The sequence below is a fragment of the Pongo abelii genome, chromosome 21, assembly GCF_028885655.2.
Source record: "Pongo abelii isolate AG06213 chromosome 21, NHGRI_mPonAbe1-v2.0_pri, whole genome shotgun sequence".
NCBI classification, from domain to species: domain Eukaryota; kingdom Metazoa; phylum Chordata; class Mammalia; order Primates; family Hominidae; genus Pongo; species Pongo abelii.
Window position 1 is genome coordinate 42,418,514 of NC_072006.2, and position 16,589 is coordinate 42,435,102.

The 16,589-nt window shown below is 50.4% G+C and overlaps 1 protein-coding gene across 1 annotated transcript in view; it reads right to left on the minus strand.

Moving 5' to 3' along the window:
- The window catches only part of KIAA1755 (KIAA1755 ortholog), a 46,236-nt gene extending 30,412 nt beyond the window's left edge, over positions 1 to 15,824 (minus strand). Inside the window, exons 1-2 of the mRNA XM_024239097.2 lie at positions 15,553 to 15,824; positions 1,013 to 1,210 (exon numbers count right to left, since the gene is read on the minus strand). Coding sequence (XP_024094865.2) covers positions 1,013 to 1,210; positions 15,553 to 15,555 — 201 coding nt within the window. The 5' untranslated portion in view covers positions 15,556 to 15,824. The remainder of the gene's footprint in view (positions 1 to 1,012; positions 1,211 to 15,552) is intronic.
- Positions 15,825 to 16,589: the final 765 nt, after the last annotated feature.

A 16,589-nucleotide genomic window follows, 5' to 3' on the forward strand; every position in this document is an offset into this window, starting at 1 on the left:
AGAGATGGGGTTTCACCATGTTGGCCAGGCTGGTCTCAAACCCCTGACGTCGTGATCCGCCTGCCTTGGCCTCCCAAAGTACTGGGATTACAGGCATGAGCCACACTGGCCGCCTTCTCATCCTTTTCTTAAAACAGCTCCACCCTCTGACCATAGAGGTATACACGTGACTCAAGCTTGGCCAATCCTGGTACCCCACTCCTCTGGCCACAGTGATTGGTCCAGGAATGGGCATATGACCCAAGCCTGGCCAATCAGGATCCTTCCTTGAGATTTTTCTATGTGCAGTGGATGGGAAAGAGTTTATTTTCCTCTCTAGGATAGAATATAAATCCTTGAGCTTCCCTGGGTTCCAGCCTTGTGGGAACACCTAGAAGAATAATGCCAACAAGCAGCACGAAGCAGAGACTAGGGACAGAAAGGATCTTCAAGGGATTTGATCAGTGGATCAACTTGGGCCTGAGGCCTGATCCACCCTTCCCTGGTCTGAGTGAGGATTCTGTCATTTGCAGCCAATGAGTCTGGCTAAAACACTTTTCTCTCCACTTTGCCTTGGCAGAGGCCTCCCTGAGATCTGAGTTTGAAGAGGTCACAGGGGAAGAAAGCAAGAGTCCTGATGCCTCAGGGGCTCTGGGGAAGCTCTAGGACCTTCTCTGCTATTTCCACTCAAGCTGCCCCACTTCACCCAAGGCACTTGGCAGTGTCCACAATGTCAGGCGCAGGGCAGGCTCCCCAAGACCAGGGAGCCCCCAAGGATGCCTTTATTCAGGTCTTCTTCTCTGCTGGTGACAGTACAACGTAATGAACTCATAGATGTCACAAGGTAAAGCCCCTTCGATCTGGGGGGCTGATGTCTCCCCTTGGGCAAGTAATGATACTTGGAAAGTCCCCCCACACACTCAGTTCCCTGTGAAACAAGACACATGCCAGCCCACCTCCTTCTCTGTCCGCCTCCAGCCCCATGACTTTCTGGAACAGCTTGTTCCCTGTCCCTGTTTCCCTCTCGACTTACACAGGCTGCTTCTCGCACTTGCTCACACAGGCGCTTGGCAGGGATCAGGAAATGCAGAAGGAAGCTCAGCCCATCCCCCTGGAAGCCAGAGTCCAGGAGACGGAACACCTGACCCAGGACGGTGGGTGCTGTGGCCTCGAAAGGAGGATAGAGGCCCGCCAGGGCATGCTGGATGGCTGTGTCGAGGGATGGAGGGTCCTGTGGGGGACAGGAGGAAGGGGTGATAATAGCAATGATAATAAGGGCAGAGACCACTTCCCGTGACCTTCCAGGCCCCATATGCCTAAGGCCCCTGCTATTTCTCTGACCTCCTCTCCTACCCCACCCCCCTCACTCATCACTGCCAGCCACACTGGCCTTCTTTCTGTCCCTCAAACACACTAGGCACAATCTCACCTCGGGGCCTTTGCACTGGCTGTTCCCTCTGCCTAGAATGCTCTTCCTCAAGACAGCCTCATTCCCACACCTCTTGCAGGTCTTTGCTCAAATGTCATCTGCTGGTCCATGGAGACGTGGAGGAATAGGGGTGGGGGGGGGTGGGCATTCAGTTCAGGGTCAAAGAGAAAGGGGATTTTGGCATTGCCCCAGTCTGACCGCCTGGCTGGCCTGCAGGCCTGCAGCCTGCAGCTGAGCCACAAGGGAAGCCCAGCCCAGATCAGACAGCCCCACTCCACATGCAGATGGGAGAGTGAGAATAAGTGATTGCTGTTTTGCCACTGAGCTTTGGGGTCATTTTTCACACAGCAATAACTGATACAAGTCCACAGCTGCAGACTGTACAGCCAGCTGCGTCCCATGGACCTCCTAGATGCCTCTCAGCCACCAACCGCCAACACATCAGACCCAACCTGGAAACTTCCCAAACCTGCTCCTCCCCCAGTCCTACCTTGGTGATGACCCCACCGCCCAGTCGGGCTCCTAGGCCAGAAATCTGCTCACAACACTGCTTCTCCTCCTGCCTCCCAACCCACAAACAGCCCTCAGTGTGTCCCACACCACTTCCCCTCCACCAACAGCTCTCCAGCCAGGTGCTCCGCTCTGTCCCCTGCCCCCGCCCTGATCCAGGCTTCACCGCCTTTTCCAGGAAGGGATCCAGAAGGCAGTCAGCCGGTCCCCCTGGCAGTCAGAGTCCAGGAGAGGGAACACTGGGCCCAGGACCCAGGATCACCTGACTCCTCTCCTTGGCTGCCAAATTCTCGTCTTCCTCACCCCAGCCATTTTCCACTAGGACCCCAGAGTGACCTTTCTCAAAGGCAAACCGGACCTCATCAGTCTCTGCTCGAAACCCCTCAAAGGCTCTCACTGTCTTCAGGAAGCATCAGCCTCCAGGCATCCAGCTCCCCTGAGATCTGGCAGCTGCCCTCAGCCCCCACCTCCTCTCCAGCCTCGCCACCCCTCTCCATGCTTCGGCCACAGTGGCACATGCCTTCCTTCGCTCACCTCCAGGCCTCCGCACATGCAGTGGCTTCCTGCTGGAATGCCCTTCACTTCCACCCCTCCTCGCCTGGCCAACTCCTCATTCAAGACTCAGGTCAGCCGTCACCTCCTCCAGGAGATTTTCTTGGGTGCCCCCACTACCCCAGTGAGATCAGGTGTCCCCTTTTCTGGGATCCTATGGTACCCCTATTACAGCAGTTCCCATCTAAAGGCAGGTGTAATGGGTAGAATGACCTCCAATGACGCCCTCATCCTAATCTCTGGAACCTGTGAGTGTGCTACCTTCCAAGACAAAGCGGAGTTAAGGCTACCGATGGAATTAAGTTTGCTAATCAGCTGACTTTAAAACAAGGAGACCATCCTGGATTAGACAAATGGGCCCAGTGTAATCACCAGATGGAAGAGGATGCAGAAGAGGGAAGGGTAAGAGGAAATGTGACTATGGGCCAGGGGCAGTGGCTCACACCTCTAATCCCAGCACTTTGGGAAGCTGAGGTGGGAGGATCGCCTGAGGCTGGGAATTTGAGACCAGCCTGGGCAACATAGTGAGATCCCATCTCTTATTACATTAAAAATCATAAATAGGCTGGGTGTGGTGGCTCATGCCTGTATCCCAGCACTTTGGGAGGCCGAGGTAGGTGGATCCCTTGAGGTCAGGAGTTCAAGGTCAGCCTGGCCAACATGGCAAAACCCCATCTTTACTAAAAATACAAAAAAGTAGCCAGGTGTGGTGATGCATGCCTGTAATCCCAGCTACTCGGGAAGCCAAGGCGTGAGAATTGCTTGAACCTGGGAGACGGAGGTTTCAGTGAGCTGAGATGGCACCACCGCACTCCAGCCTAGGCGACAGAGCAATAATAAATAAAATAAAATAATAAATAAATAGCGGAAATATGACAACGGAAGCAGGATCAGGGAGATGTGATGTTGCTGGCTTGGAACATACAGCAGGAGCCAAGGAATGTGGGCATCTCCTAGAAGCTGGAGAAGGCAAGCAAATGGATTCTCCCCTAGAGCCTCCAGAAGAGAAACAGCCCTGCCAAGACTTTGTTTTTGGCCCAATGAGATGCATGTCAGGCCTCTGATCTTTTATCACCTGCAAGATACTATACTTGTGTAGCTTGAAACTAAAGTGCATGACCATTTGCTACAGTGGCAACAGGAGGCAGGTACAGTAAGCACTGGCTTCTTTTCCTCTCTGGGGCGTCGGTGTCTGCACAGGACCCGGCACAAACAGGTGCTTCATAAATTTTATGGCAGAAGGAACACAATGTCCCTCTCTGAACCACAATTTTTCTTTTCTTCTCTTTTTTTTTTTAATGATTATTGAGACAGAGTCTTGGTCTGTTGCCCAGGCTGGAGTGCAGTGTCCCGATCTCTGCTCGCTGCAGCCTCCACCTCCTGGGTTCAAGTGATTCTCCTGCCTCAGCCCGAGTAGCTGGAATTACAGGCATGAGCCACCGCGCTCGGCCTTTTTGTTTGTTTGTTTGTTTTTAAAGACAGGATCTTGCTCTGTCGCCCAGACTGGAGTGCAGTGGTGCTGTCTCGGCTCACTGCAGCCTTGACTTCCTGGGCTCCAGCAATCCTTCCACCTCAGCCTCCTGAGTAGCTGTGGACCACAGGCACCCACCACCACGCCTGGCTAATTTTTGTATTTTTGGTAGAGATGGGGTTTCGCCATGTTGCCCAGGCTGGTCTCGAACACCCGCCTCGCCTTCCCAAACTGCTGGGATTAGAGGCATGAGCCACCACGCCTGGTCAGAACCACCATTTTTCTGTCAAATAGACAAGTTGGACTAGGCCAGATGTTTCCACCCAGGTATGGTCCTAGGACCCATGGGTCATGAGCCTCACGGGGGCCCTTCTGGTTGCCCCAGCCTGGTTGCGAGCTCCAGGTCCACCTGTTGCCCAGGGGGGCAAAGGGAGATGAGAATAAATAAGGACCCCACTCAAAGGGAGCTTACTTAGGAGGGAAAAATCATTTTAATAAATGAGGCCCCTGAAGAAAGAGAAATACAATAGGAACTCTGAGGAGGAGGAGGGTGGCATTTCTGAATGCCAGCAAGATTCCAATACCGGGAGGCTTTTACAGAGGACCGAGGCTCCCTCCCACCCGTAGCCCACACAGTGCTGGGTGCAGGGGGCCGCCATCTCTATTTGTAGAATGAATGAGTGAATGAATGAGTGTCCACAGCCCATTGTGATGGAAACAGGGTCCGGGCACTGCCGTGGCAGTGAGCTCAGAGAGGATGATGGACCGACAGGCACCTGGTGCTGAAATCACATGTACCCAGGAGGCTTTACACTGAGGTGGAGGGAGGGGCCTTCAACTTGGCAGAATAAGGAAGGTCTCATCTGGCCTGGTGTCCTGTTCTAATCCCCCCCAACCCCCACCAATCATGGTCAAACTCTGACATTTCCCACCCCATGCAATCCTGGGAGCAGTCCCTTCCCCTGCCACGTGCCCTCCCCACTCCCTCCCTCTTCTCTCCTGAGACTTGGACTCTGGCCTCTCTGTTGAGACATCGGTTCCGGTCTCTCTGTGCAACCTTGAGTAGGTCCTTTCCCTCTCTGGGCCTCTTTCCTTGTGTAAAGAAAGCATATTGAGCTGGGCTAAGCTTGCTTTGTTTTGGTTTTGGAAATTGAATCATTCATGATGACTTTTATGATTTTTAGCATCTCCTCATACCATGCGTACTATTAGCACTTACTATTTTTCTTCAAATCCACTCACTTTTTCAAAACTTACATAATTGTGTTTTTCAATGAGACCCTATATCATCACAGTGATTATGCAAGTGCAGCCAGACTGCCCGGGTTCAAACTCTGGTTCTGTCACTTACTGGTTGTCTGTACCTGGCAAGTCAGATTTAACTCGTTGTGCCTCAGTTTCCTCATCTGTAAAATGGAGACTATAATTACACCCACCTTAAAGAGTTGATCAAGATTGGGTAAGCTAATATATGCAAATTCTCTGCGCAGGACTAGAATTTAGTAGGTGCTCATTAAAAGCCATCACTACAATTTCTGTGGTCATATTATTATTATTATTATTATTGTGTGTGTGTGTGTGTGTGTGTGTGTGTGTGTGTGTGTGTGTGTGTGTGTGTGTGTGTGTGGTTTTAAGGAGCAGAGAGTTTAATAGGCAAGAAAGAAAGAAGGAAGAAGAAAACAGCTCCCCCTTATGGAGACAGAGGGAGGAGGATTCTAACAAAGAGAAAACCCCGTGTGCTGCAGAAAAGTGGCTGCTTCTACGAGGAAGCTGGAGGAGATGGTGTCTGATTTGCATAAGGCTCAGGGGATTGGTTTAACCAGGCATGTCACTCACGTAGCCCACGAAAAAACTGGCCCTACTACCCTAGCCTTTTAATATGCAAATGCAGGGCGCCATGATGTTCTACACAGGTGGGGATATGTAGGGGCGGCCATGTTACCAGGCACATGTAGGGGCAAGGGCAAGAAGAAGAAGGTAGGAATCACCATGTTTGGGTGGATCTGTGGCAATATTATAATTGTTATTACATCATCACTATAAATGGAAAAATAACTGTAAACTGGCATAAATAGAATGTAACTCCAAAAATAAACTGATGATGCATTGAACGGTTTTTATATTATTTCATTTATAAAAACATATTTAAATATATTACTTATTATATAAAGTATACTTTTTGTTTACTGTTTGTATTTTTGTGAAAATAAACTACTTTAAAAAGTAAAAATAAACAATGAAAACGAATAGTGCCATTAAATTCTAGGGACATCTGGTCACCTCTTGGAGCCTAAGGGGGTCTTCTCCCTCTCTTCCTCCCAAACACATCAGAGAGATGTTAAAGACATCTTATCCCCAGAGGAAGCCTTTCTCCTTAGGTCTGAAGAGGCTCAGAGAATTTGAAAGCGACTGACTGTCTCATCACATGGTTCCATGTCATTTAGTTCCAGTCTGTGACATACCTTGTGTTTAACCAGGCCCGCATTCCTGGCCCCTCTACTATGCTCATGACCTTCCAGACTGACCCAGGGAACCTTGTAGGTGCAGAGGGACATGGAAAACTACCTGCTCACAGTGGTTATACCTGGGCAGTGGAGTCGGGGGGAGGGGTGTGTATACTTCTATTTCAATGTCTTTGCAATGAGCCATTGCTATTATAATCTTTTTTTTTTTTTTTTTTTTTTTTTGAGACAGAGTCTCACTTTGTCATCCAGGCTGGAGTACAGTGGTGCAATCTTGGCTCACTGCAACCTCCACCTTCCGGGCTCAAGCGATTCTTCTGCCTCAGCCTCCCGTGTAGCTGGGATTTATAGGCATCCACCACCGCACCCGGCTAATTTTTGCAGTTTTAGTAGAGATGCGGTTTCACCGTGTTGGCCAAGCTGGTCTTGAACTCCTGACCTCAGGTGATCCGCCCGCCTCGGCCTCCTGAAGTGCTGGGATTACAGGCATGAGACACTGTGCCCAGCCCCATTATAATCTTAAGTATCATTTTCGTCAAGTAAAATAAACAAATCTAAAGGGCACAGGTTGATGCCTTTTAACCTATGTATGAGCCCCTGTAACCACTTACCCAGATCAAGAGACAAAAGATCTCCATACTCCAGAGACAGGCCCCTTGCCAGTTGTCTATGTCATCACTTTGGTCTGCATCGTAACCTCAGGGAAACAGTGAGTTAAACTATCTTTCCCTGGTGTGCCTCAGTTTCCCCTTTGCACATAGATGGGATTCTGATTCCCATCCTACCTCACTCAGATGATCGTTCTAGCGACACAAGGAGCTAATGGATGTAGAGGGTCTTGGGGAAAGTCAAAGGCATGGCCGCTGCTGTTATTGTTATTCATTCTTATTTACTTTTACTCATCCTGTCAGCCCAAGCTTAAGTCCCAGCCTCTGTGTGAAGCATCCCCCCTCTCCTGGTTGCTCCCTGTGTCCACTCCTGTCACCCCAATGATAACAACAGTCTCCAGGTGGCTACTGTGCCCAGGTCCCCTACTTGCATTCTCTTGCTTAGCCCACACAACAATGCCAGGAGCCAAGTAGGAATGACCCGTTTTGCAAGTCAAGAAACCGAGGCTGGTCTTGCCCAAGACCACAGAGAAGAGAAAGACAGAGCCAGGATCCAATCCAGATTGGGGCCTGCCAAGTCTGCCCAGATCTTCCCCTGTCTCCTGCCGCCCCCTCTGCCTGGGGACCACCAGCTGTGGGGACTGACGATCCCAGCTGCCTGTCCTTCCCAGTTTCTAGTGGAGCCTGAAGAAACTGTTTACCTCTCACAGAGCAAGGCTCAGAGACTGGGACGCCCTTAGCTTTCACAAATTGGCTCGGTTTGCCACACACTGTTACCATTTAAGGGGCAGCCAGTAAAAAGGAAGTATGTTCCGAGATAACAGAGCTCTGAGCTCTTGGCCAGCACATTACCCACTACAGGCCTGAACCCCAGGGGCTCATAAGCCATCCAAGTATTGGAGGAAGCACACTGTGGTGGGTGTGGGGGTGCCCAGGAGGCTGCAGGAAGGAACGCTAGCCACTCTCATTCCCAATCCACCCGGCAGCCCAGCCTGGGACCACAGGAACCCAAACACCAGACGTGGGCCCCTCAACATGATTTCCATGAAACTTAATAGACGTGTTTCCATTCCTTCCCAGTGAGCACAGCCCGCAGCCCGCCTGGGCCAGGCAGGAGCCAGGCTGTTCCCAGGCAGGAGCCAGCGGGTGTGAGGCTGAAAAGGAAGAAGTTGAGACGAGCCACAGCCCCCTCGCCTGCAGCCCAAGGTCAGAGTAGGAGCTCACCAAGGGGACAGGCAGAACCAGGCCCACACTGCTGGCTCCTATACCATGCTCACAACCTTCCGGACTGACCCAGGGAAGCTTGTAGATTCGGAGGGACTACTTGCTCGCAGCAGTTACACCTGGGCAGGGGAGTAGGGGCGTGCGTATACTTCCATTTCAATGTCTTTGTAATGAGCTACTATTATTATCATCTTAAATACCATTTTTATCAAGTAAAATAAACAAATATAAAAGGCACAGGATGATGCCTTTTTACCTATGTATTTTTTTTTACCTATGTATGAACCCTGTAACCACTTACCCAGATCAAGAGACAAAAGACCTCCACCACTCCAGAAAGAGGCCCCTTGCCAGCCAACTCTCCCACCCCTGACTATTGGATTTTTTTTTTTTAAAGAAAACAGTGTCATACAGTATGATCTATAGTATGAGTAAAACCACGTAAGCCTAGAAAAAACTCCAAGTGGACATTAAGTAAAGTGTTAACTGCAGTTACCCCTGAGGGCTGTGCAGGGCAGGGGCCTCGTAAGGCAGCCTTTTAATTTTCTTCATAGTTTGCTGGATTTTCCAAACATTCCGTAACCAGTTTGTATAGCTTTTATAATCAGGAGGGGGAAAAATAAAAGTGTGAGTGTATGTGTTTTTAAGGCTGGTTCCCTTTGTAAATGGTCTCACCAGATGTTGTTAGCTGGGCCTTCTGAGATGTGGATTAAGCTTTTCTTTTCTTTTCAAGAAAGAGTTTTGCTCTTATTGCCCAGGCTGGAGTGCAATGGTGCCATCTCTACTCACTACAACCTCTGCCTCCTGGGTTCAAGCGATTCTCCTGCCTCAGCCTCCCGGGTAGCTGGGATTACGGGCACCTGCCAACACTCCCAGCTAATTTTTTGTATTTTTAGTAGAGACGGGGTTTCATCATGTTGGCCAGGCTGGTCTCAAACTCCTGACCTCAGGTGATCCACCCATCTTGGCCTCCCAAAGTGCTGGGATTACAGTCATGAGCCACCGTGCCCAGCTGGACTGAGCTTTTCTTAAAGGTCTAGATTTATCCATTTACTGCAAAGGGCAAAGATTTTAGTATCACTTAGCATCTGCCGCCTCCTTACTTGGGAAGAGAGGACTGAGAAAAGCCAAAATGGACAGAGTCCTAGGGCTACCTTCAACCTCTGCCCTGTTCCTTGGGAAAAAAAAAAATGCCTAGGGAAGGTGAGATTATGCCCCTGACTCTCTGGGTGACCCTGGCCTCAGTTTCCCCATCTATAAAAAGGAGGCACTAAGCATATCTATCTCCAAGGGCCCTTCCAGTAGGGGCATTCTAGAATTCAAAGTATAATCAGGGGCCGGGTGCAGTGGCTCATGCCTATAATCCCAGCACTTTGGGAGGCTGAGACAGGAGGATCTCTTGGGGCCAGAAGTTCGAGACCAGCCTGGCCAACATAGTGACAGCCTGTCTCTATAAAAAATAGAAAAACTTAGCCAGGCATGGTAGCTCATGGTAGTCCCAGTTACTTCAGGCACTGAGACAGGAGGATCGCTTGAGCCCAGGAGGTGGAGACTGCAGTAAACTATGATCACACCACTGTACTCCAGCCTGGGTACAGCGAGTCCCCAACTCCAAAAAAAAAAAAAAAAAAAAAAAAAAAGTATAATCTAGTTCAGGAAGGTTTGGAGCTGGGATGTGGTTTCTAAATGGGATCAGTTAATCCTCAGTTGGTGAGAAGGTTTAAAAAGATCTGTCTTGGCTGGGCACGGTGGCTCATGCCTGTAATCCCAGCACTTTGGGAGGCTGAGGCAGGCAGATCACCTGAGGTCAGGAGTTCGAGACCAGCGTGGCCAACATAGTGCAACCCCGTCTCTACTAAAAATATAAAAACTAGCCGGGTGTGGTGGCGGGTGCCGATAATCACAGCTACTCAGAAGGCCGAGGCAGGAGAATTGCTTGAAACTGGGAGGCAGAAGCTGCAGTGAGCAGAGATTGGGCTACTGCACCCCAGCCTGGGTGACAGAGTGAGATCTGTCTCAAAAAAACAAAAAAATCTGTCTCATCCATCTTCCTGCCTCAGGCCTAGGGAGAGTAAGTCTAAACCGACAGCTACAGGTATAAATAAGTGCTTCCAGGGATCTGACAGGTAACATGAAGACAGACACTGGCTGAATGCGAGAAAGCACTCACTTCCACCCTTTGGAGATAGTCAGCCTCAGCATCAGGGAAGCAATGGGGAATAGAGGGGCTTGGGGCACACACCCCTTCTCATCAGCATCAGCTGAGTGTTGCTTTGGCCCAGCACCACCTGATCTACTGATTTTTCAGTAAAACCTCCTAATTTTGAAAAAGTTGGCCAAGCCAAACACATCTGTGAGCCAGATATGGCCCAGCGGGTGTCAGGTTGTGATTTCCAGTCTCAATGGCCTGGGACCCTCCTCCTGAACTTCTCCAGGCTGGAGATTCTAGAACCAGCATTCTGTGGCTCTGGCTGCCAGGACGTTCTTGCTCACTTCCAACGAAAACTTCTGCTTTAAGTCCTTTTTATTTTTGTGTGGGTGGAGGTATGAGTGAGTATTGGCTCATATAAAAAAACTTTCAGAAACTGGAAAAACAGCCCTGATGCAGTGAGCCGAGAAGCGAGTGGGTGTCAGAAGACCCACGTTATAGTCCAGCTCTATCTGTATCATCTGCATGCCCTCGACCCCCTGCCCCTCACTGAGCCTTAGCTTTGTATTTGTTCCTTTCTCTCCCTCTCCCCTTTTCCTCTGCCCTGGGCTCACCATCTCCCACCCAAACCACATCATGATCACAATTGTAACCAGAGCTGCTTCCTACTGTCTTGTGTGTTAGGCCCCTGCTAAGCATTTTTCATTAACTATTTTATCTCAATAATTCTATGGGCTGGGTATTTTTATTCCCATTTTACAAGTTAAGAAACTGAGCTCAAGGCTCTACTGCTACTGAATGGTAGCATTGGGGTATGACCCTGGGCACATAACCACCAGCTGTCCTGTCTCTTTCCCTGGGCTCCCTGCTACCACGCCAGGCTCCTCTTAGCCATCACAGTGGGCTTCCTAACACAGAGATCCAACCGTGACCCTCCACTGCTCAACAACCTCGGGTGGCTCCCTATTGCCTTAGCAACTCACTGGCCTGGTGCTGTGGCCCGTCAGTCAGCTCCCAGCTTACCTTCCCTACTTCTTCTAAACATACTTTATGCTGTAGCCCAGGGCTTTCCAATCATCATGGGCCCCATTCATGAGGTTCTTTCTGCCATGTTCACATATTCTAATTTGTTATTGGCTTACTCTTTTTGATTAATTATTATTTACTTAACGTTTGACTTTTTGTCAATTCTTTTTCAACTTAAATCTATTTTTTGGCTGGGTGTGGTGACTCATGCCTATAATCACAGCACTTTTGGGAGGCCGAGGCAGGAGAATCACTTGAGCCCAGGAGTTCAAGACCAGCCTAGGCAACACAGGGAGGCCCTATCTCTACAAAAAATAAAAAGTTAGCTGAGCATGGTGGCATGCACTTGTAGTCCTAGCTGCTTGGGAGGCTGACGGGGGAGGATTGCTTGACCCTGGGAGATAGAGGCTGCAGTGAGCTATGATCATACCACTGTACTCCATCCAGCCCAGGTGATGGAGCGAGACCCTGTCTCAAAAAAAAAAATTATTTATATTTATTATTATGTGTTTGTGCTGTTTAAATTACTTCCTAATACTCATTAAGATGAAAAGCTGTAAACTAAAAAATATTCATCTAAGCGCCATCTAAAATCTCCCCTCCTGGAACCCTTGGTGGATGCCCCACCTTGGAAAGTGCTGCCTGGACACACATCTCTGTGTCTCTGCTTCCACTGCACTGCTCCCTGGACTGAGCAACCTCCTGCCCACCCTTCAGAGCCCTTCCAGACTTGCCTCTCTTCTCTTTGCTTTTCAGGACACATGTGCTTCCAGGCAGAGGGATGGACCCCCACCACCCATCAGACACAGCCTAGAATTATCTGTGGATGAACCTGCCTTCTCCATGGACTGCCAGCCCCCAAAGCAGGAACCACGTCCCTATACAGGGCCTGGCACACAGTAGGGAACTGGGGTGGGGTACTGCCATGCAGCAGGTATGTGGGCAATGGTGAATGGATTAAACTGAACTTGGCTGGGCGTGGTGGCTCATGCCTGTAATCCCAGCACTTTGGGAGGTTGAGGTGGGAGGATCACTTGAGGTCAGGAGTTCGAGGCCAAACTGGCCAACATGGTGAAACCCCATCTCTACTAAAAATGCAAAAATTAGCTGGGCGTATTGTCACACACCTATAGTCCCAGCTACTCAGGAGGCTGAGGCATGAGAATCGCTTAAACCTGGGAGCCAGAGGTTGCAGTGAGCCAAGACAGTCCCACTGCACTACAGCCTGGGCGACAGAGCGAGACTCCATCTAAAAAAAAAAAAAAAAACCCTGAACTTGACCAGTTTTTCTCACAGGTGTCCCACAAAACAATTTTGGGAGAACATAGATCGATGTGAAATCACAGCGAGAAAGTTACTCCAGTTCTCTTCCATTCCTCCCGATGACACCAAGGACAACACCTCAGTCTGGAGCCAGTCTATCTCGAACACCTCTCAGGCACTTACTCATCACTCTGTTTAACAAAAGAAAACAGTCCTCGGGCTTGAAATTGTTCACCACCAACCTCATTTTGAATGCCAGAATTTACTAACACAGATTTGCCTTCATTGAGTACATATTTTATAGTTACTTTCTTTTTTTTTTTTTTTGAGACAAAGTCTCGCTCTTGTCCTCCAGGCTGGAGTGCAGTGGTGCGATCTCGGCTCACTGCAACCTCCGCCTCCCAGGTTCAAGTGATTCTCCTGCCTCAGCCTCCCGAGTAGCTGGGATTACAGGCACCTACCACCATGCCCAGCTAGTTTTTGTGTTTTCAGTAGAGACGGGGTTTCACCATGTTGGCCAGGCTGGTCTTGAACTCCTGACCTCTGGTGATCTGCCCGCCTTGGCCTCCCACAGTGCTGAGATTACAGGCGTGAGCCACTGCGCCCGGCTTAGTTACTTTCTATTTATGACAATGGATACTGATTTTTTCATGGTTGTGATATAAAACTTTCTATTTAAATATATTTTTCAGTGTACAAAGTAAGTTGATTTAAACAAAAATATTGAACAAATAATAAGCAGTAGATTTTATTATTTTCTTATATATTTTATCCAGTAAGTGGGTGTGTAAAAGTTGTTTCAGTGATACTAAAATTTGGGAACCATGGGACATGATCAACCCTAAGCCCCTTTGCTATAAGATTCTCTGACATGGGGGTGCCCTCAAACACTAGACAGCTGTTAATCAAATGCCCCACAAAAATTACAGCTATGATGGGTTATCATAAAGGAAAGGTACATGACATGCTAGAGTAAGAGTCAGGGAAATCAGGGAAGGCTTTCCTGAAGAGGTGACATTTGGGTGAAGATTTACCGGGTAAATAAGAATTCATTAGGTGAAGGTATTCCTCCAAGCAGGAACAGCATGTGCAAAGGCCCTGGGGCAGCAGGGAACATGAACCATAAGAGGCTCGGAAGCAAGGCTGGAGCGGCTGGAGCACAGAAGTGAGGACAGGGAGGTAGGCTGGCAACAACCTTTATTCTTTAAAGACAGGCAAGGGAAGGAAATCTGCACATTGTTCCCAATCTGGAAAGAGTTGCTCACCCTTTGACAGGAGGCAGACCAGTGCCTGACACTTGATCTGAGGATCTGGGGTTCGGTGAGGGGTTTCTAATTACTAGGTTAGGTGTGAAAGCAGGAGAGGCTTGGCAAACACCAGGTACAGGCTGTGGCCCTGGAGTGACCATGACTGCCGAGTGCAGGCTCAGAATTCAGACTGTCCTAACTTGCACTTTCTGGTTGGGGTGACCTTGGGCAGCTTAAGTTCCCAGAGCCTGAGGTGCCCATCTGTTGGAGATAGCCGCAGGTCTAATCTTAGAGTTGGTATGAGTTACCGACTCCTGGATGTAAATCATCTAGCACGGGGCCTTGCCTGTAGGGAGAGGTGAATAACCATTGGCTTATGAGAGTATTTTCAAACAGCTCCAAGAGCCATGTGTGTGTACACCTGTCCCCCCAGTGCATGGATGTAGGTGCCTGGTTTTGCAATATGTCTGTGGTGTGTATGCCAATGTATGCCCATAGTTCAGCAGTATGGGGGAGCAGGTGGAGAAGGCATGGGTGTATAAGAGGGTGTGAACATGTGTTCAGCCGTGTGAGTCAGTGGGAGCATTCAAGTGTGCTCTGTGCGTGCATGTGTACGTGTGTGTGCATGTGTACATGTGTGTGCATGTGTAAGTGTGTGTGCGTGCATGCGTGTGTGTGTGTGAGAGAGAAAGAGTATGAACACCTCTATATGGAATTCTTCTGCTCGAGGAGATGCTTTTCTGTGAGTGAAAACCCACACAAATTCAACATGGTTGGTAAGAGTCACGGGGTTAAAGCCTTGGCCTGTCTTCACAGCTTTTTTCCAAATCCTTACAGCCCTTGTGAATCTGCCTGGGGCTCTTGTATCTGTCTGGAGCTGGGCTGAAATCCTCTGAAAACAGACTTTTCTTTCATTCTCTGTTGCCAGATACTGGCACAAACACATCCCCGCCACCACCACCACCATACACACACACACACACACACACATTCTCCCAGAATGTCCCAACTTTTTTCAAGGTTCCAGCTCCAAAAGTCCCTTCCTCTTCCCTCTCCCCAGCCAATTCCCATGGAAGCACCCTGTGCTCAATGTGTATATCTGACTTTCCATAGCTGAGTCTAAGACAGCAGAAGCATCCCAAGTTTTGGTAAGCAGTTCTCTCTTTTTCACCCTGGACCCTTAACCCTCCTCGCCCTGCACTGCCTGGCTGGCCTGGGAGGGGACTTTAATCCCCACCACCACTCTCCCCCATCCAAACCCCCTGCCGGGACAATGTGCCTATCACAGTCAGTTCCAAAACTAACATGCAAAACCACCCCGTTTCAGCCCTCAGCCGGAGGGCTGAGATTCAGGCTCAGGTCTAGGGGTTGGGGAATATTAAAGTTTACAAGTCCAATCTTACTCCATCCATACACACACATGGAGAAGCCGGGAGAGGACGCGGCCAGAGATGGGCTCCTGCCCCTGAACCCCTGCTGGGGTGGAAGCAGGTAAGCACAGCTCTGCCAAGGCACTGAGGGTCGTCTCAGTGTAAAAGGCCGGGGCCACCCGGGGCTGTTCTGTAGGGAATGGGGAGGGCTGTGCCCACTGAAAGGGGGCAGAGAGAGGTGGTCCAGGCCTTGGCGCGTTACCATGGTGACGGGCTGTCAGCGGCGGGCGGCGCGGCTCCTCTCCTGGGCGCGGGGTCTGTGGGTCCGCGGGTCCGTCTGTCTGGGGCAGCCCTCGGTCCCGCCTAGCCCTGGAGCCAGGGGAGAGGGCAGGCCTGGGGCACCGACCCCGGCGTCATCTCGGAGGAGCGACCGTGGGGGACAGGGAGAGAGACTGAGAGAGAGACAGAGAGGGACTGAGGCTGGAGACGGCGAGAGACATAAGGGAGCCGCGGGCGGCGCGGGTCGGGCCACCAGACGAGGGGCGGCAGCAGAGGCGGGGCGGGGCGGGGCGGGGCGCAGCGGGACAGCGGCCCCTTTGTGCCTGCGCCCCCGCCCCCAGCCCGCGCGTCCCGCCCCCACCGCCCCCCTTCCCTCCGCCCACCCCCTCAGCAGCCAGCTGGAACCCGAGGAACCCGAGCCCGCCCCGCCGAGTTTTCCTCCCCGCTCCTCGCTCTTCCCACGGCGCGCCAGGCCCGGACGGCCCCATTGTACAGACGGGCAAGAGCGAGGCCTCGAGCCGCAGCAGCCGGGTTAAGCGCCCGCGGACCTCGCTGGCAGGCCCGAGTTCGAGTCTCCTCCTCCCACACTTCCCAGCAAGTCACAGACTCTCTTAAGCTTCGATTTCTTCATCTGTAAAATGGGGTGGGATGATGATGATGATGATGATGATGATGGTGATGATGATGATGAAGATGATGATGATAGTGCCTGCTGCTTAGATTTGGTGATGAGGAGTAAGCATCTGTCCCAGCGCCCTTGAATTCTCCCACATTATGCCCCATCATGACGGCCTAATTCAAGGCTTTGAGGTGATGATGGCTGTGGGCGAGTTCTGTTCTTGACTCTCAGATAATGACCTTGGCCAAGTCGGTATTTCCTACTGAGCCTCAGCTTTGGAGTGAGACTAAGAAACTAGATGACTGCTAGGGTCTATATGTGTGTGTCCCCTCCCAAATGCATATGTCCAAACCTAATCCTCAGTATGATGGTATTAGGAGGTGGGGCCTTTGGAAAGTGAT